The 24,707-nt window shown below is 41.7% G+C and overlaps 1 protein-coding gene across 1 annotated transcript in view; it reads right to left on the bottom strand.

The window, feature by feature from the left end:
* The window catches only part of EZR (ezrin), a 37,201-nt gene that overhangs the window by 2,243 nt on the left and 10,251 nt on the right, over nt 1–24,707 (bottom strand). Inside the window, exons 2-11 of the mRNA XM_075035897.1 lie at nt 17,255–17,338; nt 12,331–12,426; nt 11,248–11,522; nt 10,306–10,389; nt 9,541–9,687; nt 6,267–6,363; nt 3,026–3,189; nt 1,935–2,065; nt 1,080–1,240; nt 677–769 (exon numbers count right to left, since the gene is read on the bottom strand). Coding sequence (XP_074891998.1) covers nt 677–769; nt 1,080–1,240; nt 1,935–2,065; nt 3,026–3,189; nt 6,267–6,363; nt 9,541–9,687; nt 10,306–10,389; nt 11,248–11,522; nt 12,331–12,426; nt 17,255–17,338 — 1,332 coding nt within the window. The remainder of the gene's footprint in view (nt 1–676; nt 770–1,079; nt 1,241–1,934; nt 2,066–3,025; nt 3,190–6,266; nt 6,364–9,540; nt 9,688–10,305; nt 10,390–11,247; nt 11,523–12,330; nt 12,427–17,254; nt 17,339–24,707) is intronic.

The raw sequence follows: 24,707 nt of genomic DNA, 5'->3' as shown, positions 1-24,707 counted from the left end.
AATTCTATGGGAAGCTACAGTTATCTTCATCCTGTTCACCATTTTAAGAGCTGTAGGCTGTAAATATGGGTTCCACAGAGCAAGAACTTAGATTCCCAGGTTAGCATTTTTAATGCAATTACACACTAGGCAGTCAGCTTCCTTGCTGCTTCAGTGGTTCTGCCCTCCCATGTGGTCGGCAGCGCTAGTTAGAGGGCACTAGGAGCACCAGGCACTCTGAGCCTTGCATGGTTTATTTTTGGTGTTAGTGCATCAAATTATTAAACTCTTCCAGCCCAGGTACCAGGAAGCCACTGACAACAGCACACACTCCTCAAGACTGGTACCTGCAGTGTGGCTGCATTTGTAGCATCTTCTCGATTGATGTAATGTTTTCAGACATTACATCATGGATTAAATGCATCATTTATACATGTGCCCCTTCCCCTCCATGGCTCCAAAATGATGATCACAACATTTTTAGGTTTATAGAAGCTTCCATTTTGAATTTTGACTGAAGGCTTGTTGGAAAAAGAGTTTTGCAGACATATTGCACATTCATCTCAAGTCTGCACTTCTCTGCTGGTGTACAGATGTTTATCTCCACATATTTAAAGAAGTCATACCAGGCTAAGCACTGCAGTATGCTCTGCTCAAGTGTAGAACTTCAGAGCAACTTGGTAAAGCAGATACTCACTCTGATTTGCCACTCTTCAACCTCACTCTCTTTACGCCTCCTTGCCTCTTCAAGAAGTGCAATCTTGGCTGTATACTCGGCAAGCTCTGTAGCCTGTTAAATAATAAAACTGGAATTATAAGGACTCTTAAAAGCCAAAACCAAAACAAAAAAAGCAAATGCAAAGAAACACTGTTGACTGGGAAAAGGCCCAAGTGTTACACTCCACTGTAATAAAGACTGAGTAGGAAATTAGGAGCAAAAAAGTAGATTGCTCATGTTAGAAACCAGTGCCACAATGATGCTATCACATGGTCTAGTACTTCACTGCACTATGCTTTTCCCCAGAGAACAAGGCTTTGCCTTACTCAAAGGGCACAGTAACATGCCTGTGTATCTTATCCTCAAAATGACTGGATCTTACCAGCTGTTCCTGGCTCTTTATCTGGTCCATAGTTTGTCTCTCCAGCTCTTCCTTGGCCTGCAGAGCAGCCAAACGATCAGCTTCCAAGCGTTCTGCTTCCTCCTGGGCTCGCCTCCTTTCCTCCTCCAGCTGAATGGCTCTTTGGATCTGATCTGAGAGCTCTGGAAAAAGATGGATCAACATGGTTAGTCCACAAGCCTGGTCAAAGTGAAGGGACTACAGTCTCAGGTAACTGCAGAAGTCATGACAAGCACTTTACTCCAGCTTGTAATACCCTTTCACTGTGCACCTCCAAGTAATTATTTGCATAATGCATCAAGTAACTGAATTCAGAAGTAGTCAGCTGCACATTATAATTAAATCTTCTGCAAGGTATTTGCACTGAAGTCTGTAACACTGACATGATTCTGTTGCCTTTAATTGACAGTTTACTGCAAGGACCAGATGTTGCTGTCTGCAATCTGTTCATCTGTGCATTGAAACAGAAGCTTCTGTTTCACTGGAAAGACTTGTTCCCAAAGTACTTTTTCTGTTAGAAGTAAAAACTACTTGAGAGCTGAACTCTTGCTCACTGCTGGAAGAGGCTCTCTTGGCAACAGGGGAAAACAGAGCATGCCTTTCAGTTCCCAAATACAATCTGCAGATTTTATGGTACTTTCATACTTTGGATGATCTTAGCAGCGTGTGTGCGCGCATACATGTGTATTTATCTGTATAGGTAGATATCAGTAAGCCTTGCCAAGAGATCCCAGTGTCACCAGATATAGGCTAGGTGTAGGTGGCAGCGACTCATATAACCCTTCTGTGGAGGGAGCACAATACACATGGTCTGGTCAGCCAGTACACGTACTTTACCTTTCTCTGCTTTCTGAGTCTTCACCTCATACTCTTGTAGCCTCACCAGCAGCTCCTCCTTCTCCCTCAACATTTGCTCTTTCTCCCTCTCAATTGTCTCCCTCTTCTTCTTCTCATTTTCTAGTTGTTGCCTGTTAGAAACAGATTTCATGCTTGAAGTTCACTTTCACACCTAATCTAGAGCCAGACAAGAAAGTTGGCTGGGCATCTCTCCAGGCAACTGAATGGGAAGCGACCACCACAAAATAAGAGCCAGAAGACAGAAACACATATAGGCTGTTCCTTCATCACTTCAGAATTTTTGCTCAGTTTTGGATATCCCATTTCATAAAAACATTTGTATTTTTGTTGCCCACCAGAGAAATTTAGAACACCAAATAGCTGCTAGATGCAGACAGTGAAAACCACAACTCCACTGCACAACAGAGGAGATTTAACTTTGTTACTTCTGTCATAAGGCAAGTCAAGGAGGTGTAAAAACAAGAGCACTGAGGGAATGAAAACAAACAAGGCACAAATACGAGAGAAAAGCAACACAATTTCTTGAATCAAGCAACCTACAGCCAGTGGCAGAAGTCCAACAGAATTGCTAATCCTTTTTCCTTGCCTGTAAGAGGTCTCCCAGTCCCCTCTTCTCTCTTCACAGTGTACACACATGCTCCCTTGTGAAGGTTTCTCCCTTACTCCCAACCATCCCATGGTCCAACACATGAATCAGGTCCTAGCACTCAAGAGCCAGGAGAATCCCTCTCCAGGTGTGCACCACCACACATGACCCCACTGTGCCTTTACTTGCACATTTCCCTGCAGTTCTCAAGACTGCAGACAGGACAGCAGACTACATGGACACAGGTCCAAGCCAGAAGAGTAACACTTACAGTCCTGCTGCGGGATATCCTGAGTCCACCCCTGTAAGCCAGAGCCATAGGGCCACACATACACCTTATGAACGTGGGACGGCTCACGGCCTTGCCTAAGCAAAAGCCACGTTACCGACTGCTGCCCTGCAGGTACAGCTGCCTGCTCGCCCTGGGCAGTTTGGTGTCATTTCTCTCTGCCACCCCATCCCTGCTGTCTGTGTTCAAGCTCACCTTTCCATTTGTTTCTGTTGCTTCTCCTCCCGGGCCTGGGCTTTCATCTGTTGCACCTCAATGGTGTCGGGCTTCCTGCGTCGCATATACAGTTCATGGTTGCCCATGCAGAGCTGCAGGATCCTCTTGTTAATTCTCAGACGAGGGGCGTAAAACACAAAGTCCTAAAAGAGAGACCCCACACAGTTTTCCAAGTATGCCTTCTCTTCTCCCAGCTAACTGCAGACAGATCATCTTGCCACTAATTTCACTGTAATCGAGACACATACATAGGCCATCTGAAGCCAAAACGATTGTTATTTATATTATCCATTTAAAGTCTACATAGAATTGAAAAGTTACTCTTCTAGAAAAGGTATATTTTAGAGAAAATTAACAATCTCCATTTAGAGGAGACTTTGTGGAGTTCCGATATGTTGCAGAAGATTCTGGGTTGGCAGGGCAACTCATAGACCTCTAGTATTGAGTAATTAGTTTTTAACTTTGCATGGGTTTGTGACTGAAAGATAAAGCATGAAACTAAAAATATATTGCAGACTATCAAAGCAACTTTGTAGAATTTCTTGATCTATTTGAATCAATATTCAGGGCACCATCAGTGTTTTTTCAGAGAAATACCTTCCAATATCATTCTCTTCTCTCCATGGCATTTCCTAGTTAAGTTAACCTAGGCTGTTATAAGAGTGTCAAATGAAAGCTGTATTTTTTTAAACCGCCAAACATATGGGTTATTTTGAATATTGGGTTGCAGGCAGTAACAAAACACAAGTTATTCTAAAATTTCTGATTCAGCAAAAAGAACAGCCATATGTGTTTACAATGCAGTCTGAACTTACACAGTGAACAAACTCTGCATCTTTGTGCCTTTTTTTGTGTATTTTGTGGACGGTGATAAGGGCAGTGGGCAAGCTACCACATTACCACCATAAATCAGTACCCATTCCTTAGAATCACTGTCTATGGGTTGCCTCACTGTTAGCAAGAGGTGCAACTGAGAAGGGGCACACAGGCTCTACACTTTTGCATGGCAGCAGTGATCATGCTTTTTAATTACCTGAGCTTGGAAGCACAAGTTGTGGCTATCTCTGGGAAAACTAGAAGTCACGGAAAGCTCTCCAGGTACTATTAAGAAGAACATGAATATGCTGACCCATTTTCTTCAATGCATTTTCCTAATTCACATACTGACTACAAAAGAGGCAGTCAGCATGGTGTGTTGTGCTCCCCTGCTAAATCCTGCTCAGACCCATTCTGAGCTGTACAGGTCTGATACTGCCAGCTGTACCTGTAAGCTATTCATCCAACCTCCTACTTCTGACAAGTAATTTTAAAAACATACAGTTTGTGTACACTGTGATAAACAGGTCCTATCCTGAGGCAAGGCTCACTTACATGGAAGTAAGCACCAAGAGCATGGATGGTGGTTGCATTTATCATTTAAGGCCATAACCAAGGGACAAAACATTCACCTAAGAGAATCCCCTCCTTTCCTTATCCCCAGCCTCCCTGGTCTTGCACAACTGGGAGCATCACAGCTTGATATTTTAAAGATAATATGCTGAATATGTTGGAGTATGTAGGCAGACAGGCCTAAAAATTAAAAACCTTATTCTGGGCAAGGTAACACAGGACTCTACCCATTACATTAGTGTCCATTTAAACACTGACATGTAGAATCCTCCAAATTAAAGGGGAGCTTCCAACCCACATCTTGGGTGGACTGAGCATTTTGCTGTAGTTATAATAGTTGCCTTTTAAAAAGGAGATATGAGCATATGAAAAGACCCAGACAACTTCCTGAATGCTCAGAATTATGTCCAGATAAATACTTCTTTCAGGCATAGCTTTCAAAATAACACCACCCAGAGGGAAAAGGACATTTGACACAGAGAGGAAACATAACTGAGGTTTTCAATGTTAACACCCTTCTGTATCAGCCTTTTGCAAGTCTCCCACTTCAAACTCAGTCAGATTTACTGTTGGGGAGTGGATGGAAAGCCATAATCCATAAAGAGGAGATGAATACTTAGTAATGTGTACAACATGTCCAAGAGGCTCTTCTATTGAGAAAAGCATGCCTGACAGAACAGCTTTGTATCTCTGCAGAGTTTTGCTGGCTTTCACTAACAGCATCACAGAAAGAAGCTCCTCTCCCCCCAAAACCCAGGTTATCTGGAGGAAAGCCCTGCAGCACGCTGTGCGTTAGTATCCTTTAAATTACTGGGAGGATCTTTTTCTCTTGAAGAGATTTATAAGCCATCACCCTTTGCCAAAGCCAAACTGCTTATTATTTCTCAGGTCTGTACTTACCCACCAAGGCCAAGTACTGGGGTGGGGGAAGAGAATAAGAGGAGGCCTTTCTCAACTATTCCAATAGTTTCACAAGACTGACAGAATGAGGTCCACCTGTACCAGTTATTCCAATTTATGTTCTCAACAGGTCAAAGTAAGTTGCTGATTCTTCACTAAAATAACTGAAAACATGTTTGTAAGTATTGAAAAGCAACATGCACAGGTAGCTACATTTCAGCTACAAGATCAGATTGGATGGCGCTTTGAGCAACCTGGTTTAATGGAAGGTGTCCCTGCCCATGGCAGGGGGGCTGGAACTAGATGGTCTTTAAAGTCCCTTCCAACCCAAACCATCCTATGGTTCAGTGCTGCACAGAAATCATATCCCTGCCATTTACCCCAGCATTGAAGAAGGTCAATGAACACCATGGTCCCTAACTGGCTTTTACTCTTTCAGTAGTGTGGAAGTGAGCAGTGAGCATTAAGATGGAAAGCCATATGTATCCATGTGGTTTTGCAGTAGCATTTAAATTATTTTTGTGGGTGTTTTGTTTTTTTTTAAAGGAACAACAACAAAAAAAGTTACCCACCAGCTTCCATGCACTGAAAGAAATGGAGAGAGGACTAGACTCAGTGTAATCTGGCTACACAGAAAACACACAGAACTAGCGAAGAAACTCAGATTTAAGCACAAGGCTACCTAGTTTGCTAGAAAAAAGAAGGACTCCACAGCTGTAAAATCCTTGTCTTTCTCCATGTTAGATACCACCATAAGCCCTTTATGGTGCACAGAAAAACAGACAGCTCTAAATACACCATAAATACGAAGGCTCATTTTGCACCTAGCATATCTGCAGCTTTCTCCTCCCCAAAGACTACTTTATTTTGAGATAAAACAGTATTAGTTGTTCATATGCAGTATCCAGGAATCCATTATAGATATACTTACTGGTGCCTTCTTGTCAATAGGCTTTATAACAAACTTCTTGTCATTGAAAGAGATGTTTCTGATTTCGCTCCAGGGGAACCCAATCTTTGGAGTCAGTCTGGAAAGCAGAGAATTGGTTTTAAGAGATGCTGCAATGAACGCTTTTTTTCCCCTACATTGCTTCTAACACACAGACTCAGTGGGACGCAACACTTCACATGGCTTTCCCAACAGAAAGACGACAGTAGTTGAACCAAAAACCCACAGGGAGTAGGAAAAGAAGCCCAGTCACCTCCCTTCCAGAGTCTCTTCTCATTATGGTCAGCTGCCCTACTGACCTTTGGCCATGCAGTAGGGATGGTCTCTACTGAAGCCACACACTCAGCTTTACCAAACACCTGCTTTAAGTTAATTTCTTTGAAATCAGGGCCTAAAATCCGCAGCGTGCAGACTCTAGGTATATGTGCTGTGCTTCCCGGAGGCTTCTCGTACATCATGGGAGGCATAAGCCAAAGTAACTCAGCTGCTCCTCACACCTTCTAGCACCCACAGAGGAGTCTACCCTGCTGTGTTACAGCTAGCGCAGTTACCTCCGCTCTGCCTTTACTTCTGAAGTGCTAGGCAGGCACAAACACAACTGGTAGAAGCAGAAGTCTTCTGTTTTCTCCCCTAGATTACAGACAAGGCTAGTAACAAAGAGCCCTGTTCTTTCCTTCCATGCAAACTGCTCTTTCAGCCCATCCCACTAGTCACCAAGCAGAACTTTACACGTTGGTCATGCAACAGGTTGCACCACGTGGCTCTCTCCTTTTGGAAAGCATCCCTAGGAAGCAAAGGGCAAGATTCAGACTCGCAGCTCTTCCTCACTGCTTAGGAGTTCAGGTCTGTTGGTTGTTTAAAATTACTTCTTTAAGCTTCACTAATCATTTGAGATTTTCCTCTCCTTTAATTTCTCCAGACTCTTGCATACAAAAAGCATGTTATTCATGAAATCAAATGTTTCCGAGCCATTCCAGTACTTCACCCTTACATACCTGCCCAGCTCTGCAGTAAATTCTAATATTACAAGGACTTGTGTATTTGACTGTAACTAATTCCTTTAATTCCCCCCAACCAAATATTTCAATTTTTATGTTTAATATCATGTTATTATTCTTTTATTCTTCTCTTATCAAGGGAGAGTATATTCTCTAGACATAGGAGTTAATGATTAAGAATTGTCTTACATAAATGATAATACCAACAAGCAATCTTCTTGTTACTAACCCCTCCAATACATGTGTCTCTGACACACACTGAAGTGCTAACAATTATTTCTAGCAAATGGTTTCAAGACACGAGTATTTAATGTTTAGCACTTCGAGAAACATCTATCATCATGGTGAACCACTCAAACTCTGTAAGAACCTTTCTATGGAGCTCATTGGTTAAGGAAAAAAGCTGGCCATTTTGGAGGAATTTGACTCATTGTCACAGAGATGGAAAGCTACTACACAGCACAATTTCACTGGGCCCAAGTATAATAAAAACTTGCTTTGTTTAAAATCAGACATCAAGAAAAAAAATACATCCTCTTCAGAACTTACCATTCCCTAACCTTTAACTCAACTGCAAGATTATGCAAGTGTGTGTGTCTAAGATTAAGTGAGAACTGTAAAGAAAACAATTTGATTAGACTAAGATTAACTAATTATTCCAGCCTCCATCATATTAGCTTAAGTGTTTCAACCCTAGACAATACAGTATGATGGACAACTAAAATAATTCCCTTTATTAATAAAGTTCTATTGCAGACTCCGCTCTTTAATTCAGGAAAAAAAAAAAAAAGCTTGAAAATACCTAGAAGTGGGACACTGACATACACTGCAGTATAGAGGCCCGCACACCTATAGCACGGTCTCATTTTCCTCAGGTTGAGCTTCAACAATGAAATCTTTGATTTTTCACCTTTGCCGCAGTCCCCAAATTTTGCACGTACAAACCAGAGGGGCGAGGTTCACATGGCTATTTTTCTAGTCCCCATATCTGCTCAAAAGACTTAATTACATAGTAGCAAGAGTTAGAGCAGAAACAAGTAGTTTATTCCAGCACTGTATTTGTTTTGCAAATGTTCTTGAGAGCTCTTTACAGTCAATGGCTATATCCTGTCTGCTTCTGCAGCTCGAAAAACCTGTTTGTGTGACCATGGTTACATAGCAAGACTAGTCATTCAAGACTGAAGTATTACATGAGCGAAACTACTTTTCTTTCAAGTGACACTCCTTGTTTTCTGGGTGACAGCACATATTAGCATTGCAGAAAAGACTGCATTTCTCTTTGCCATCTTAACAGAGGCTCCAGAGACTTCCAATTAATATTTGAGTTGCAGTCAAAGCTTTTTAGAGGCAAAGATGTAGAACAGGTGAAATCCCTTCTGTATTGCAATGATAGTCTGTTATAGGTTAGTGACATGAAACCAAGACTTGGAACATAGGGAGAAAAAAAAAAAAAAAAAAAGAAAGAAGGAAGCAGTCTAGACCGCATCCCTTCATCTAGAAAATGTCTATTTTAACTCCCCTTCAATCCTTCAGTTGTGGAGTATTAGAAGAGACTAGCAGGCTTAAGACACAGCTGTTCTCACCTTCCTTTCATGTTTATTTATAGATGTAGCCTATCATTTCCCACCTACTATCCAATTAATAATGGCTCTGCCTTTACCAGAAGGGCTGATTAAAACTATGTGTACCTCAGCAAGACCTCATTTAATTCCTTGTTCACAGTAACTATATAGGTTAACTCCTCCCTGGCTTCTACGTGTTATCCAGCTTTGGTTTTGTGTCCACCCCATAATCTGTCTTTTTCAAAACCAGGCAGTTGTACACACAGCTATCATTAACTTCAGTATAGGAATGGCCTTAGATGTCCAAACACTCTGCAGATATGTTAGCCTATCTAGGTTCTCGTATTGTATCCACTGCTGGCATACCTGGCAACCTGACTCAAGGAAAAGCTTGGCAGACTCCTTAGTTCAGGGTTCAGCTCTACAACTGTGCACAATTTACCAGATGGCATTGTACTACTGACACCTCTTTTTATATGGTAGGTAGCATTAGCAGGTCAGGCTACAAAGGTCAGGAAAGTCATGAAAGCATAAATGATGTGAAAGCTCATTTCCTAGCACAGCTTCAGCTACTGATCCAAAATTGGAACACGATTGAGTTCTAAACTTTGCCCTGATCCTGTAAATGAGAAATGTCCCTTGGCTCCCACACCAGCCCTCACTCTGGGGTTTCAGAGGTGAAAACAAAAGCCTTACTTATCATCCTTTTCATAGATGTTGAGCCCCAAGGCATCAACCCCCAGCCAAAGGTCAGTTCCTTTCTTATTCTTGATTTCAAAGTAGTTGATTCCATACATCTCCAGGTCTTGAGCAATCTTCAGGTATTCCAGCATGGCATTCTCTCTGGTTGAGACAGGAAGGAGAGCAGATGTTAGCTTCTCATTTATCTGACTATCTCAGAAAGCACAAAGCCCTCAGAAGAAACAGGTAACTTTTCCTAAACTGACACATCAAACAGAGGAGTTTAAAACTAAATATTCACCATCTGGGATTCACTTTGGAAGTTACAGTATTACACCTATGAGCACACACACACAGAGTACTCCCATTTACCAAGCCCTAGTATTGCCAGATGGAAAATTAGCAACATTCATCTCTCTCAGCATTCATCCTTGTCTCAAGGTAGTCAGTAGGAAAGGTATAGTATCTGAACTTTCTGCATCTGCCAATGCAAATGCTTCAATGAACATAAGGTTAGACATACACCTTTACTTTTTTTCCACTCAAAGCCATCACTGATGGCTGGACCTAGGTCCAGGATCTTCAGGAAGAAGACACTATTCTCAGCACCAGTGCAAATATCCTACTGAGTTTTACCATGTGATTCAATGCTGGACTAGAAAATATACACCAAGAGTTCCCCCACACAGGTAACCCTTGGAGTCTATTTCAAAAGCATGTTGTAGAACTGCAAGGGTAAGGTCATCAACCAGCAACAAAGGACCAATACCAAACACTTACTTGAGCATGCCACCGTGTTCAGCATGCCACACCTGGATCCGTTCTTCCCATTGCTCTCTGGAGAGTTTATGCTGGTCCATCACCCTACACAAGGAAAGAGGTATTAGCAAGATTAGACTTTATGTTCTACAGTATCCACTGATGCTGATCTTTGCTATAGCCTTACTGAAAAATTAGACCCACCCATGAAGCCTTACTGAAACCAAGAGGAAGATCCTACCCAGCCCAAAGATGTACTCTGTGAAGCAGAGCTGAACTGCTCTGAATGAACAAAATCCCTCCGCAAAGCCTTTCTGGTCACCGATCAGGGACATGAGAGGCGTAAGCAGAGCACTGCAAAAGAATCACATACACGCTGTAGACATCAGAGGGTTAAAGCAAAGCAAAAGTTGGTGTCATTCCTGGAATTAGACACTGCTGCAGAGTGTCATCAGGACTTCAGGAAGTGTAAACAGAGGCATTTGTCTGATAACATACACTTATCCTGTGTGGGGATGGCCTATGTAGCCTCAAGACATGCTTTCCAGATACAAGATTTTTAGGACTGTACATTAGGATTAAGGACACACAACACAACCTTCTCCAAGGATGAAACATTCTTGACTGAATGCTGCTCTCTTCTTCTTAAAGAGAAGACATTCATACTGCCAGTTACCAGCATGGCAGCAATGTTTAGGAAAGAAAAGCCGAATTCAAAGTATACTTCCTCTCCCTAACTAACCCAAGGAGAGAGCACAAAAACATACACTAATATGACAGAACTAAAAGAAGGAAAAAATCTGAATGCATACAGTTCAATTAAAGAAATAAATAAATCATGCTTTCAGTGAAACTCTTCGTATTTAACTGCAATGCAAATTCTTGACTTTAAAAAAAAAAAAAACAAACTACAGCAAAAAAACACCAAAAAAAATGGGAGACTGCATCAACCAACTCCTTCACCTTTGGGGGATCAGACGTTCTGAATTGAGGTATCCAGGCTTGTGCACATCTTTGTTGTAATCTCCGAATTTGGCCTGCACAGCATAGGAGCCAAGAAGTACTGCTGTTTCAGGAGGACAGTAGATCTCATCGCTGAGGATCCCTTCCTTCACCTGCAGGAAGAAGAGCTTCTGCGTGATGTCCTGGATCAGCTCTTCAGACACATCTTCTGGGAAGAACTTGGCACGGAATTTGAACTGGAGGGGATTCTCCTTTCTGATTTCTTGAGCAGAAACCTGAGGACATAGGTAACACAACAACTGAGCAAGGTTGCAAACAACAGAATAAATTGATTTCACACAGAAGAAAAAGATTTGAGGGATTTGCCTTAAGAGGTGACTAGCAACTCATTAGTAGAATTCCTTAATTCTGGCTGCTTACTGGTATGAGAACACAGGGGAGACACATTATGTTTTCCAACTAACCTAGTAAATTCTGTTTGCAAAGCCATGGTCACTGGAGAATGATTTACCATGCTGTATCAGATGGCAAACCCATCCAGTATGGTATGTGTTTGACGGAGAACAGCCCCCTGACATTAAAAAGGTATGTCTGATTGCCCCATCAAGAAAAACAGTTCATACCTTCATAAGAACTGCAAGTCCACAAACAAGAGCACATCAGAGGCATCACTGTTCTGTTACAACTGCCCGGCCTTGAAGTGACCTATCTTTCTGATTAGTGCAACAACTGATCCTGCACAAGCAGAGACTAAAACCATCACTAGCCAAGATGTTCCTCCAGTCACAGCAAGAAGAACTGCTTCTACCCACCAAAGTACAATATCAAGTTACTGCTGTATATCCGACCAATGCTAGAAAGCTTTCTACAATTCACACAGAAAGGGCAAACTTCTACCATGCCACACCTCACCCAAATCATTCCCATAGAGGTTACAAAGTTCCCTCTAAAAATAATTGTGGAGTTATGAGAATTAGGGAACAATCAACAACAGGTACAAGGTTTATAAAGTTGCAGCCAATAACACATCAGGAATCACATAAGCTTTAACCTTTGTTCAGCAATTAGCCCGAAGTCTGTTACCTTTTTATCAAGCTTCAGCCAAGTCTGGAATCCTTTGTTGTCCACATACTGAAGACCAAAGTACCACACTTCTCGCAAACCTATGGTTTTAACCACCTGCAACAGAAAGGTCAAAAAAAAAGAGTTATTGTAGGTAACAGTTCACTTGAGGTCCAGGTATCCTCGCAAGTCCCGCATCACCTGCGGGTGCAGGCAACAGCCTATACCTACTCATCTGGCATCTCTTAATTTCATCCTGTAGACAAAGATATACAGCTGCCATAGTAGATGACAGCAATGGCACAGGCTAAGCTACTTGTCCCACCCAGTTCCTAGGACAAGATGATTCTGGGGAAACCGGGAGAGACAAACAGGGTAAGTGACAGGCCATCAACTGCTAGACTGGTACACTGGCAGCAGGTGGGGCTTCTGCTTGCTTCTATCTACTGGCCCCTCTTAAAACTATACTTGGTGAAGCAGACGAGTTACTTCTTGTAGCTTGTAGCTTTTCCGAAGCTTATGGTCAGATGGTCTGTAATGGTGTTAGTACTAACTACAACTAGTTAGCAGTACTAATGGCTCAAGTGATCTTGTCTGCCAGTCACCAAAGATTATTTGGCTGGAGGAAGCAACTGAGGGATGCTTCACACAGCTGCTGCAGTAAGCTCCCTGTGTGGTTTTGAGAATTAAAACAAGCTGCATGTATTCTCAGTCAAGGGCATTCTTCTTTTAACTCACAGAAAGGCTGGTTTTGAAGGACAAAATATACTGATGGCCCAACATTAGGATAAATTTCATTTCAGATATTGTAAATACTAACCAGACAAAAGATCCAGAAACACCATCCATTGACAGGATGGCACACTTACTAGTAAAAATAGTCCTGTTTGGACATGTCCCTTTTCCTCAGTGGAGGAGATAGCCTAACAAGTTCCTGACCTCCTCCTACTCTTGACCGCTTGTTCTTAGAGCCCAGTAGTTTGCTGCCAGCTCATCTACCTGTAAAGCTGTGCTCTAGACAGAGACGAGATCTAGAAAGATTCACTACATAACATCGATGAAGTAATCCAGATATGTATTTGCAGAGTAGACCCTCAAAAAGTGATGTAGGCATCGCCACAGGGAGCCGAACTGAGTTGGAAGGCAAGAGCTTTTTAAAACCACTTTGCAAGTCAGGACAGTGTGACAAGACTTGAGAGGGTGGAGTTACATGTGTTACAAGAAGTCTAAGATCTCAACCAAGGATCTGTTTCACGCTTCCCATTTATAGTATTGCTGAAGACACTCTAGCTGGAGAGCAGACTTGAGAGAGACAATGATTCTAGGATACTTCATTAGTTTTTGCTGTAGTTTCCCTTAAATTTTCTTACTGATGAGCTAGAAGCCAGCAGTCTGTACCTGGAAGCCAGAGTTTCCTGGGGTTGTAAGGAAAAATGCACCATTCTGATTAGCACTCTGAGAATTACTGTTTGTGTGACATTGTTGAATAACAGGTAAATCTATAAAGTTTAATGATATAAGCAGACCAAGCAAATTGCTTAGTAGTATGAAAAATGTCACAAAGCAAATATAATTTTTAAGGATAAAGAGGTCAGTGTCTACTAGTTGAGGAAATGAGATAGCTTCATAACTAGACACTGTGGGCTGTATTCAGACTATGGTTTATATATACTACTTCAGCAGGGCCATAAGGAACTACTTATAACTAACCAGAGTTTATGTTAAAAAAACCAACCCAACAAACAAAAAACCCCAAACCCCACAACTTTTAAAAGATATGGGGTCTGAAAATGCTTCAGCCGTTACTTGACTAAAATCCTTTTCCCTCCACCCCCAAAGTGGCTTGTTTCACCACAGAGCAGACAAATTTTCTGACAGCTAGATAGATGTATTTTTAGAAGGGTCAGAACTGGGATTTACTCAATCTAGCAGAAAAGCAGGGGTATGTTGAGCATGGTACTTCCTATTGCACAAAAGTGTGTTGCAACTTTGTTAAAATAAGAGAGTTGCATAAATCAAGCAGTTATCAGGTCATCATCTCTGAATGACTCTTACAACAGAAAAAGTACACATTTTCTATAAATCAAGTTAGAAATATTGCAGAAGCTATGACCCCTCAAGTTCTTCCCAAAACCTAAAGGCAAGGAGAAAGTATTAAGCTAAACTTCACAATTTGACCATTTGAGTTCCAATACAAAGAACAAAGACATGAATGTTTTAGACTGTATGCTGGGAAATTGTTTATAAACTTCCTCCACAGCAAAACAAGGAAGAACTAAGAACCAAGGCATTACATTCAAGATGGGAGACACCGCCATGCCCTCCTCAAATGCATGAAGCAGCAAATCTTAAGTCTGCCCATTCCACCCAGAAACGCATTGACCCCCAGAAACTGCCAGTGGCACACTCTCCTCCATTTGAATTTGAAATCCTCCATTTCCTTGTGGCCAGGATGGCACACAACTGCCTGGGAGGTACTCCAGCCAGCTGCAGAGCCCACTGCATTGGTTCTTGGGACACCTCAGACCATTGTGGAGCAAACTCTGCACAGGTCTCACTTGAGCAGAGCTGAATTCAATATTCACAGGTTTCCACTATTTTCCCCTTTCTATAAAAGGGAGCTATAATCCACCTTATGTGCAGGATACACTTATGCTAGAAAAGCCTAAAGCACAAGGGCACTGCCAGAGTAGTTTTGCTAACTGACAGCCAGGCCAAGAAATCATTCTGTGGTTTTCAAAAATAGCCTGCTTCTTCAACGCCCTTTTCCGCCCACAGTTTGCAGTTCAAGTTGAGCCACTCCCCATACCTGTGAAAACCTGTTGCCTCCACAGGCTTTATCTGAGTGTAAACTCCATCTGAGATAAGGGTCTAGTAGAAAGCTTGCACAGCAGAAGTGAAAAGATGTCAGAACAGTCGCAGCTAAACATACGGTCTTCACCTTCCCCAGTTTTGTGCTGCACAATTCTACCTTGCTAGAAGCCACACTTCTCTTGATATGCAGAAGTGCACCCTAACAAGGTATGGACTATGGGTAAGAATTTCCAATCACAGGTTTTAAACCTGAGCCATAGAATGTAAGAAGCAAATCTTCATGAGGTGGATAGTCTATCCCAGTAGTGCAGTAAGTGCTGCAAGTCCAAGCAGTCTTCAGAAATCCAGAACTACCTAGACAGCAAGCTAGAAGTATCTTGGATCTGAAGCATCCTGCCTTCTTCCATGTTCTCAGGATTTTGTGCTTCTGTGCTGGAGGTCAAGAAAGTAGCTTCTCTTCTGCCAGAGAGATGACTCTGGCTCTTAACAGATGTAAACATTAGTGAACAAATGGGAAAAAAAAAAGTCCTTATTGAAACCTTGTCCTAAGGAACACAGGACATACTTACATTGTCTGATCTAAGGCATTGCTTTTAAAAACCTGGCTTTTAGTCATTTGGATTTTTGTACCCTCAAAGATGAAGCCAGAGTTCTCTGTTTTGGGTTAACATGGAAAGGGCTGAGGGAGGAAGGTACCCCAATGCAAGGGTGATCAGCAGTGAATGGAAGGTCAAACACAAGATGCTGGTTCCATAAAAATTCAGGTTTCATATGCACTTCACCAAATTTCCAGTCAATGAATACTTGAAGTTTATTCCACATTAGTAATAATCAAAAGGAATTAAAGTTAGATTTAATGCTAAACACAATCTGTAGTACTCTCTTTGGTCCTGTGAAGTTCTGCAGTGATTATAATTTGGCTTCCTCCTTTCACTCCCTCCAAGAACCCACTGTTTTCTTTGTCTTTTTGTGGTGTTTGGGGTTTTTTTTGTTGTTTTGGAAAAGTACTTCTCACTGCACAGTTGCCATAAGGCCTAGCAAGTTCTAGCTAACTCACTGAAATGAGAAATTGTACCAAAAAAACTTAGAAGGAATGGACATTGTTCAGCCAGTTCTGCCTCCTTGAGTTAAAGCTCAACCACCCTTTGCCATCAAGGCTAGAAGGGGACAAGGGGAAAAGTGCAGAGGAATTGCTGTAACACTTGATAAACAGCTCAGTATGCGTAACTGAAGTCTACATAGATCAATTCTTCATTTTCAGGGTTCCAGCAGGACTAGCTAAAGCAAACTTTTTTTTTTAAATTCCAGAACAGCAAGTTACATTTTTCTGCTGAAATCTAGGCCTTGCTTGACTTTTATAAGAGCAAGCAACTTAAGAAAAGAATAAGAAAGTTTTACAAAGTGCTCTTTGTTTATTTTAGTTGTCTTTATCTGACTTTTGTAGGTCTATCTCCAAACAGTTGTGTATATTTTTAATGCAGTAGCAGGAAGAATAACAGTAAGGGAGGAGAATCTTGACTACTCAGGCCCTTCAGTTCCCTGGGAACCCCCAGAAGAAGGCTAGACAAGTCTCTGCTCCACCCTGCTGCACAGGGGCTTCTTACAAGGCATGCTGCTATAGTTGCTGCATGGAGATCACAAACTCTTCTGTTTTTCCAGTAGTTTGGCAAGCTTGAACACTTGTGGCAAGTGGCTACCTCCAACCCAGCTTCTGAATGAATATGCAGCTATGCCCTATGCCTTCGTCAGCCACCTGAAGACCTGATTCTGAAGAGCTTTATGCACAGGGACAACATTTCAACTTCAGAATTTAAGAAATAAGAGCTAAGCTCTATTTCAAAGAGGTGCATTTTTACACACTACCTATGCTGTCTAGACATTTTAGATCCTTTATGACACTTCATCACCCAACACTGCTAGGAAGACAGGTTTCACTGGAACATAGCATACCTGCAAGGATTTTTGCTTTTTTCTTTTATTGTGATGGAATTTAGAGATCTCAGTTCAGACCAGATTAGGAGGTGGAGAGAAGAAAGAAAGGCAGGTTTGGAATCCAGTCTTAAGATAACACTATAATCTGAAATGTACTCCAAGCTTAAACAACAAGAGCCCATACCAACCCTTCACTGACCTGGTCAAACAGCTGTTTGCCTGTAGTGTTTGGCTGGATGGCAAACTCCAGCTCTGCATCCATAGTAACAACTCGAACATTGATCTAAGGAGAAAAACAAAAAGCATTATGTAAGATGTATTGAAAGCTATTTCTCAGTGTTAACACAGAACTTCATGTACAGTACAGTCTCCACGCTTTAATGCACTACTGTAACCTCTATAATATACACACTTAGGCCCCAATTAGATTTGTGTTATCACACAAGCAAACTTAATTGGGGCACTGACTTTGCTGTCTTATCCAGATTGCTCTGCAGGTTTTCCTACTCAGCACAGGATTGGACTGAGCTTCTGGCTAAATGAGAGGGCGTTTCAGAGTTGACCATTTCCAGGCCTAAACCCCCGTGGAATAAGAGCTCCTGTGAGTGCACAGCATAGCTGCCTGCAGGCCATCCCTTGGATTACGAAAGGCCCTAATGACTAAATTAAATTTAAGACTTATAATTTAACTTCCATTTATATTAGAGCTGGAATTAATCTGAGGTTTTAAAGGCAAAAGGCTGCAGATTATTCTTACGAAGCAATTGGCATTAACCTGATAAATGTTCATTCTTTCCCTCATAAAAATCTACTCAGCACATAAACCAGCAGTTATGGGTACTAAATGATACTACAGGGCAAGAGTTCACAAAGCTATTGCTGTTAGTGAAGAAACAACCAGATTTACTGCAATGGCAGAAGCAGACTGCAAGACAGAGGTTACTATTGTATGCAGAAGGCAAGAGTGTTTAATGACTAGAAAAAGTCTATTAGCTTTTAATCAAGAGGCAAAAGCAGCAACTAAGCTTGCAGGGAATAGCATAAGGACCTGCAAAATGGCAAATCAGGAAAGGATTATCTCCAACTGTTCTGACTACAGGAGACTATATTGCTTGCAATATTATACTATGTCTCAAAAAAACCAACAACGCCCAAACAAATATAAAACCCCCAAACTGGGATGATCACGTAGTATAGTTCTACTAACAAGTTAGATTTGTAGCTTGGTATCTTAAAGGAAAGACAAGAGAAAGTAGACACAAGGCAAGGCCAGACAACAGGTAAGCTACAGGCAGATAAGATTTCATGACAATTTCCCCATATTTTATAAATGTCACATTACTGAAATCCAGAGCTAAGAGACCAGGAGAGCCTGCTACAGCTGGTGCCCAGCACAGAGGCACACATTTGGAAAAAACAAGAGGAAGGGCCAGAAGAGGAATAGAATCACTCACTACAAAGCCTTGACACTGCAGCAGTTTCCAGCCACTTAATTATGTATATTTAAGCTCTAGGATAAATGTCAGGTAAAACAATGTTACGGTTAACACAGAACTGTGAATAAAACAAGTTGCCTCAGCTAGTTTCAGACAAATATAATAGAAAATTTTGCATTTGTTTTTTAGTGAGACATGAAGGCCTCAAGTGTCTTTTAGCCTTTATATTGTTTCTTTCTCCTGCTCTCTCCCAGATGACAGAGGACCCTCCTACAGAAAGATGACTGAAGACAGTTCCCAAGTCATGAGACCCCAGAACTGAACCAGAGAAGATGACTGCTTAGGTGTCCTGTCATTTTCAAGCTGTGTCCTTTAAATTAGGATTTTAAAAAAAAAAAAAAAATTCCTCTAAAAGCAACAAGAAAGAACAAGTAAGAAAGGTTTTCTAAGAGTTCCTTTTCCCATCTGTAGCATTTGGGATCGATAATGGAGCACGGAAGTGTGCTTAAGGCTTTCTTCCTGTGCCTTAAGAACCAAAGGTTTCCCAAACAGTGTTTCCAGTGTAGGAAGGGAGGGGAAGTTCAGATACCAAATTCTCAGCAACAGCAAGGCTGCAATTGGAAAATGTGACCTTAAAAAGCTCTTGTTGCTTAATCCCTCTCAACAATAAATCCCTAATCATATTCTAATCCTTTTCTACCCCCTTCAAGAAGACATATGCTTGTAATCCGCAGTTTTGTATTGTGCAAGTTATTTGTACTTCTGGCTAAAACACCTCAGTGGGTATAAAGTAAGTATCCTTTACAAGCTAAAGAACTTGAAAGGCTCTGCTTCCCACTCCTTACCAGAAAACTTGCAGGTTGTTGGCTGAGCACAGAATTCCAGCTGGTACCAGTACGTTCGTCTTTTACTCTATCTCCTTAGTGGTTATTTGCTAGTAAAAAAATGTAAACTCCCTAGTCTAGGGGAATACCCTGTATTACTCCAACCCTAAAAGACCCTTCCAGATACAGTCCCCTTCCTAAAGGATCAGCTACATAGTGAGCTATTTAGTGCTAAAGCCATCTACCTGCTACACCTTTTAAGAATTATTTTAGTATTAAGACCAAAAATTTAAGTCATCTGCTTTCCATTTCAATCATTTAAAGCCATAAGCATGTAGGAACATGACTACTTGGTTATCCAACAAGCTTTCAAGGACACTTGGGAGATGTGGTAAAGGTTAATTTCGTTGTTCTTAAAGGGCTGAACAACCAGCAGGCTAAAGAGGAATTCCCTGGTGTCCCTGCTGTGCCCTCAGACAAGCTGCTAGCCACATGACAGGCAGAGCAAGAAGAGACAGGGCCTCAAGCAGTTGTCACTTCAATGAGTTGATGACCGCCTGGGAAAATCCTTTGGGTCTCCTTCCTGCCATACTAAGTCCTCTTGCTTCTCATCTCCAAACCTTAGCCTTGATTTCAAGAAGAACATAATGGTTTTAACAGTGTTCTAAACAGATGTCCTACAACCACTCCACGCAAGCTTTTAGCCACAGAGAAGCTGGTAGTGAAGCAGGCAAGTGGAGCTTAACCCACTTGAAACCCTGATTTAGACCATCTGAAGAAACCTTGACATCCGTTGGGCTGAGAGGCGATCAGTTTGGCATTCAGCTCAGACCACGTGAAACTCCCCATGGTGCCAAGACGATCAAATCAAAACCCAAGGTGCTAACCAAGCCAAGATATTGTTGGGGAGGAAAACAGAGTAACTCAGACTAAGTTCTATCAGCAACAAAAAGAGCAAGACACAGTTAAGACAACTTTCACAAGTCCTGCTTATCCTGTGTAGGCAAGGCAGGTCATTTGTAAGATCCCTACCAAATCCTGGCAGTACCCCAGGACAAAATTGAAGGCATAACCAAAAGGAAAGTAGGTCTTAATTGTTTCAGAATACAGGTGAGTGGAGAGTGGAGAAGAGCACATGGCTGTTATACATGAAATAAGGGTGTTTAAATGCACATAGCATGCTAAAAACCCTAGATAGTAAGTTTTAACTTCCTTCTCAATAGGCCAATGCCATAACACTTCAAGGTTATATTTTTATGTTGAAGAGTAACATACTTAAAATGAACGACAAATAGCACCTTAGAAGGTTTGCTCGTGTGTATGAAAACATTACAAGGTTTTCCTCTTCCCCATCTTAGGATGCATAAAATTCCTAACCAATTTGATCCAGAGGGGAAAAAACATGCTTTTGAAAAGGCAATGCCATTTCCGTTAAATGGAAAAAAACTCCATGAATCGTAAAAGACAACAGAAACAGAAGAAATTACTACACCAAATGACTGAACACGAATTCCATGACCTCAGATTGTTCAGGGTGGACTGTAACACGTTACCTACATTTCCAGCTGGGACAAGAGAGTGGAAGTAAGATGAAAGATCAAACTGGAGAGAACTTCAGAATATAGTTTAAATAATCATAACGCTGTGGAAAGTTCTTGTACTAGAAGTTACAGTACTTAGAATGGGATCTTCCCTCCTTTAGCAATGCCCTCAAGTCATGCACTTGTTCTTACTTGCTTTTGGTTTTTTGTTAAGACAACATCTCTTCTAATGCTAAGTCAGTAGATCAATCTATGGGACACTGCAGCCTTTCAGAGACCGCGCACCATACGGTATCTAACTTGGAAAATTAAAGTGCCATTTGAAAAACATTCAGAAAACAGTGTCTCTTAAGGAGGCAACACATTGCCAACCAGCTGAGTGGCAACATCTTCTCTGTGTAAGATCCAAGACCTAGATGGGAACCCAAGATGACGTTGCCTCTTCAATCTCTTCCTAGCATAAATGCCCAGTTTCCAGGTGTGTTGGACACTATGCATGCACAGGTAAGTTTTTTTCTGAACTCTGACTCTTGATCTACAGCCTGTTGGTGCAGAATCCGTCTCTGGTTGCAGGCAGCATGGTATCTTTGAAGTTAACCATCCCCCTCCTGGTACTGCAGCTCCACCACAAAACATCCTACACTGAAGGGGAAAAAGGCGGCAGAACAGGAGAAAAATCCACAGCACTCTCACACAGTAAGCCATCATGGATATTTTGCATCCTGATGCATGAAAATAAATACCCCTTAAGTTCACTTGCATAATAAAATAGTTCAGTGACACCATGAAGTTGTGCAAGTAATTTCAAATACCATACAATTTATTTCCAGTGAATACCTAAGATAAAGGGCAGTAAATACCAACTCTTACCCGTACACAAGACAAACCAGTACTTAACATGTTGCATATCATTATCATTATGCAGCACTAAATGCCTCAGACAATGCTCAGGAATGTTTTCTTCCTCTTTCCAAGGAGGGATAAAGACCAGAGTCTCTTAAATAGCAGGTTTATGAGTACAAATGCTAGTGAAGTATCTTTCCAAGTGGTGGCAATTACCAGTATCATAGTGGAGAAACCTAGACAGGCATGCCTTCTTTCTTCAGTCACTGGATGTCTGGAAATCCCAGGGAAGGAGCTATTACATGTAAGCAGATCAAGTGCATAGCACAGAGGAGATAAGGGGTTTTGAAGTGCTGTATCTACACAGCACATAGTGTGAAAAACAGCATGAAGGCCTGTTAACGTTTCTTGCACATATGCAAACTGACAGTATAGCACATGGACATGCTTGTGCTGAAGGAATATAACAGTCTTAACAACAAATAAGCAAAAGCAGTGGTATTAAGAATACTATTAAGAAAGCAGTAGTATTAAACTTGCATCCTCTCTTCTGCATGTCTACTCTTCCACCACAAAAGCAATAACTACTATTGTACTTGTAATAAATAACAGACAAGCTTTTTGCCCTGAGTTGCAATGCATCTACATGGATGAAGTAATCTCATTTCAACCTTAGCACCCAGACCTGTTTGTAGACATGTGTAGTGATTAGGTATCTGGTAATAGGAAAAGCAATTTCACGTAGCAGCATCAGAAGGGCACTGAAACTGCTCTCTATTCTTCCACCTTCCATGCACTAGTGTTTGTTAGTTCCAGGCCCAACAATAAAGAAAAATATTGTGCTAACTGATGGAGTAACTGTAGTCCCAGCTCCTGGAAACTATTTTGGGAATTTTTTTAACTTTGATTAGAGAAAAAAAATCCTAGAAGCTCCAGAGCTCAGAGCTGACCTGCTAACACTTCAGTGTCTGCATTTCTGTCCTCCTCAAGTTACTTAAGTCAACAGCTAATGGTTCAGAGACTGTGGAAAGGAGAGGACAAGTCTGGGAAGGTAAGTAGCACGAATAACCCAAGCAACTGGAGAGATATTAGTTCTATTTATTATATTATTCTTTAGTACTTATGAACACCAATGTGTCAAGAACACAGCACCTGGAGCCTGTTCTGTTTCTTCTCTCACAGAATACCCTGCCTGAGGGATCAAACCTCATGTAGTAACATATTTGATGTGGTCCCATATGACATAGACTAGGCATACAACAAACCTGAGCCATGTGAAATTACAACCAAAGGACAAGTTGTGCACCTAAATTCTCCATAGCTTCTGTCAAAAGCAGGAGACAATGTCATGAATATCAAAGCAAATGATCAATTCTATTTGCTGCTGCAGGACTGCCAAAACACAACTTCCCTCTTAGTTGGGCTCGGCACCTTCATCTTGCTGGAACTACTGTAGGGACACATTTTGACCTCTGCATGGCAGGCCAGGGTCTTGAAAGTGGGATGACAGTGTGGTGGGGTGGAAGGAGTAAGAAAACACAGCTAAGTATTCTCACGGTCCCTGGAAGACAGAGTGCACTTACAAGTTCACAGACAGCACCGAATCAAGAACGAAAAAGAAACTCTTTAGGAGGACAGGGCTGGAATTCAAAGATCTTGATAGGTCTGAGAAATAAGTTACAGGTGTTACACTTGGAGAGGTGAGAATGGACATGAGGCACATGAAGAGATGAACAAATTACAGGCTTGCAAACAATGGGCTACAACAGTACTGTAGACAAGGATATAGTCTATTATAATCCCCAGAAAAAACACCACATTTCCTGGTGTGATGCTGTTGCATAGAAGGAAATATTACATTCTTGAGTGTCACTGGAAGCATTACAGAAGGTGACTATTCTGCTCTGCTTGCCTGATGACTTGCCAGTTGGAATGCTGTCACCTAAATTTGAACACTTCTTTTGGAAGGGAGCAAGTTAATCAAGGAAAGTCTGCACTAATCTGCAGGTCAGGTGTTTTGGGGTTGATTGCAGGGTTTGGGGGTGGGGGGATGGGGAGGGTGTTTCAAACTGGACTTGATTTGTTAGCATGGCACTCATCTCTTCCAAATGTGAGTTGCCTGAAACATTAAGTGTTTACAGAGCAGACAGCAACTTTTAAACCCACAAGGAGAAAAACACCAAAAAGCCCTCTAATTTTGCAGGCTGGGCAACAGGAAAAGAAACAATAATTGCTAGAGTGGTAAGATACTGGGATACTATATAAGCACTTCCATGCAGCCTTCAGACAACATAGGTTCAAGTCTTCCCCAGTGCTACATTTTTATGATGTAAAGGATCTCCAAGAAGCTAAAAGGCAAAGGCAAATAACAAACCTGCAATTTCTCTTCTACGGGAAAGAGAATCTGACTCCTATGAGAGTGGGAAAGAGATGTACAGCACAACACTGAAGAAAGCCTTTCAGTAGGATCCACATGCTCGTCCCCCGCCAGAATCCTTTCTGCACTACCTGCCCAACACCTAGCATTTCAGAAAGGGCAGTGGCAGCACAGCAAAATAGTCCTGAGTGTTCCCTTCCACACTGCTGAGCACACAGTCTGCTGACAAGAGAGAAAACAGCCTCATCAGTTAACAAGCCATGAATGGGGACAGCCTTATTGGCATCCACTTGACTGACAAGGCAAGCTCACTGCACCCATTTAACCGACCCAGTTTCTCAGCATACCATGTTAAATCAAAAAGACCCGACGGGGAACCGAAGGACATGTTCCATTTCAAATTTCATTGTGTTAAACATTGCTTCCTCATTGCAAAGAAATGGGAACATTAAGTCACATTCCACTGGAATTCCTCCAAGTCTGTGAAGCAGAGTTGGGTACTGCTGCATTTGCAACAGGTAAAACTAGAGTTGAGCAGGGTGGTCTTCGTTCCTTAAAACCTTGCTCACCTTTCCCAGAAGAGGAGGAAATACCACTGAGGGTAAATACAGTTGTATATATATAATCCAGA

Source organism: Buteo buteo, chromosome 9 (genome assembly GCF_964188355.1).
Source record: "Buteo buteo chromosome 9, bButBut1.hap1.1, whole genome shotgun sequence".
Classification (NCBI taxonomy): domain Eukaryota; kingdom Metazoa; phylum Chordata; class Aves; order Accipitriformes; family Accipitridae; genus Buteo; species Buteo buteo.
Note: the sequence above shows the minus strand (reverse complement) of the source record. Positions and strands in the feature narration are given on the sequence as shown.